At 32.8% G+C, this 2,357-nt stretch overlaps 1 protein-coding gene across 1 annotated transcript in view; it reads right to left on the bottom strand.

Moving 5' to 3' along the window:
• The window catches only part of LOC123007665 (dynein axonemal heavy chain 6-like), a 26,524-nt gene that overhangs the window by 21,297 nt on the left and 2,870 nt on the right, over window positions 1-2,357 (bottom strand). The window contains exon 2 of the mRNA XM_044403076.1: window positions 182-818. Within this exon, the coding sequence (XP_044259011.1) occupies window positions 182-818 (637 nt within the window). The remainder of the gene's footprint in view (window positions 1-181; window positions 819-2,357) is intronic.

The following is a 2,357-nucleotide window of genomic DNA, read 5'->3' as shown; positions in this document are numbered from 1 at the left end:
CTAACGTGATAAATTTTCGGTTTGTTTTCAAGGAAATTTCGCAAAATAGTTCTATTTTTGGCTAAAAACAAACTAAAACGCTCAGAAATGGACAAAATAATGTACTTTTCGGCTTATTTTAGCGATTTTTTTACCTTGTTGGGTGAAATATCATTTAGAAAAAGAAAATTATCTCACTAACCCCCAGATAATTGTTCATGTCTTCGTCGGGGACTGGTATAGCAAACTCCTCCATAATATCATACAATTCCTTGCAATAATCCAAATTATTTTCCATATCGTTTAATTTGGTATTAGCATCGTCCAAATACTCCAAATATTTCACATAATCAACAGTTGTCACCGGTTGGTGGTTTAGACTCGTTTCCATATTCTCCGACTCTTCAATCAATCGATCAATTTCACTTTTACCAATCCAAGGAAGAATGTGAGTTAGGGCCGAAATCAGTCTTTCCGGTTCCGGTTTTGCACAGTCTTTCAAATGACTCAATTGCAAATTTAACATTCCAAGAGACTGCGACACGATAACACCGTCAATAATATCAAGTTCCTGATGATAACGATTACACAGGTTTCGAAACGTTTCAATATCCCTTTCTTTTTTCAAAGCTTCCTCTTTCATTTCCTCATCTTCGGCGAAAAATTCACGAATATAATTGTATTTATTCACGTACAATTGGGCCATTTTGTAATTATGGTCGAAATGTTTGATCACTTGGCGTCGAGAAGCTTTCAGTTTCTTGTCATCGTCGAGGTAGAAGTGCAGAGTGGGGCCGTAGCTGCAAATCCGGGCCTCCTCTTTGCCATTTATTATCGGGCTGAAATTAAAAAAAATATATTTTTGAAAATTGTAAAATTTGGGAAACTATGCAACCAACATTACTTCATGAACAAACATTTTAATTATGCAACCAACATTACTCGTGAAAATTCTGTGCAAAAATTTAAAAAACTGCCACCTACATTTGCCACCTTATTATTTGTTAACAAATTTTGTTCAAATTCTTAATATTGGCCGTAATTCATTTTAAATAAGTCACCAATGGCAAAAAAAAAACAAAAATAAAATAGTAATTTGTTTTCGAATTTGAACTTTTTTTGATTATTTTGACTTAAGAAATTGTTTATTACAGCTCTGATATGGTTCATTTTGTGCTAAATTTTGCAATAATTGTAGTTAAAAATTTGTAAAGTGCAACCTACATTTTTTGTGAAATTCTGATCTACAAAAATTTGTAAATTGTGAACAAGCATTTGAAGAATTATGCAACCAACATTACTTGTTAAAATCCAGTGCAAAAATTGAAAAAACTGCCTCTACATCTACAAAAATTTGTAACAATATTATCCTTATTTGTTAATTTTGGGGTTAGTTTCGGACTATAATTAAAAAAATGCTCTAACTTCATTATTTGTTAACCAATTTTGTTTAAATATTTAATATTGTCTCTAATTCATTTTAAGTGTGTCATCACGAGCAAAAAAAAACTAAAATAGTAATTTGTTTTCAAATTTTTGACCATTTTAACCCAAGAAATGTTCTATTACGGCTCTGATATGGTTTATTTTGTGCTAAATTTTGCACTAATTCTAGCTAAAAATTTCGAAAACTGCAACCAAATTTTTTTTTGTGAAATTTTCATCTACAAAAATTTGTGAACTATGCAACCAAAATTACTTTGTGAACAAACATTTGAAGAATTATGCAACCAACATTACTTGTGAAAATTGTGTCCAAAAATTTTAAAAGCTGCCACTTAATCTACAAAATTTCTAATATTATTATCTTTATTTGTTAATTGCTAGTTTAAGACTATAACTAAAAAAATGCTCTAACTTTACTACTATAAAGGCCCCTTCAGCACACAACACTTTTTAAGGTAAAACACCCCGATTTTCAAGGGTAAACTGAAAAGCAGTGGGGTCCTTCAGCACACAGCACTTTTTAAGGTAAAACACCCCGATTTTCAAGGGTTAACAGAAAAGCAAAAAAAATCGTGAGAACACCCCCGTTTTCAAGGTATATTTTAAAAATTAACATTTTTAAGGAAAACACCCCCGAATTTCAAGGGTAAACTGAAAAGCAGAAAAAATCATGAAAACACCGTCGTTTTTAAGGTATTGTCACGGGCCTAAGCTCGTGCAAGGGGTTAAGACAAAGACCAGGGTAGAAAAATAGAATTTATTGCTTACAAACTAAGTACATAACTTAAGGGAGTACTCACCGTCATCTTATGAGAGACATCTCTCGTAGTACTCCACAAATAATGACGAGGGGAGGGCACAGGTCACTATTCGGGGTCACTCGCACACCCGCCGCGAAGAGTTACCACCAAAAGGAACGCGACTAACAACTC

The sequence above is a fragment of the Tribolium madens genome, unplaced genomic scaffold (assembly GCF_015345945.1).
Source record: "Tribolium madens isolate multiple individuals breed KSU strain unplaced genomic scaffold, Tmad_KSU_1.1 Scaffold_3;HRSCAF=73;Tcas5.2_LG2, whole genome shotgun sequence".
Lineage (NCBI taxonomy): Eukaryota > Metazoa > Arthropoda > Insecta > Coleoptera > Tenebrionidae > Tribolium > Tribolium madens.
Note: the sequence above shows the minus strand (reverse complement) of the source record. Positions and strands in the feature narration are given on the sequence as shown.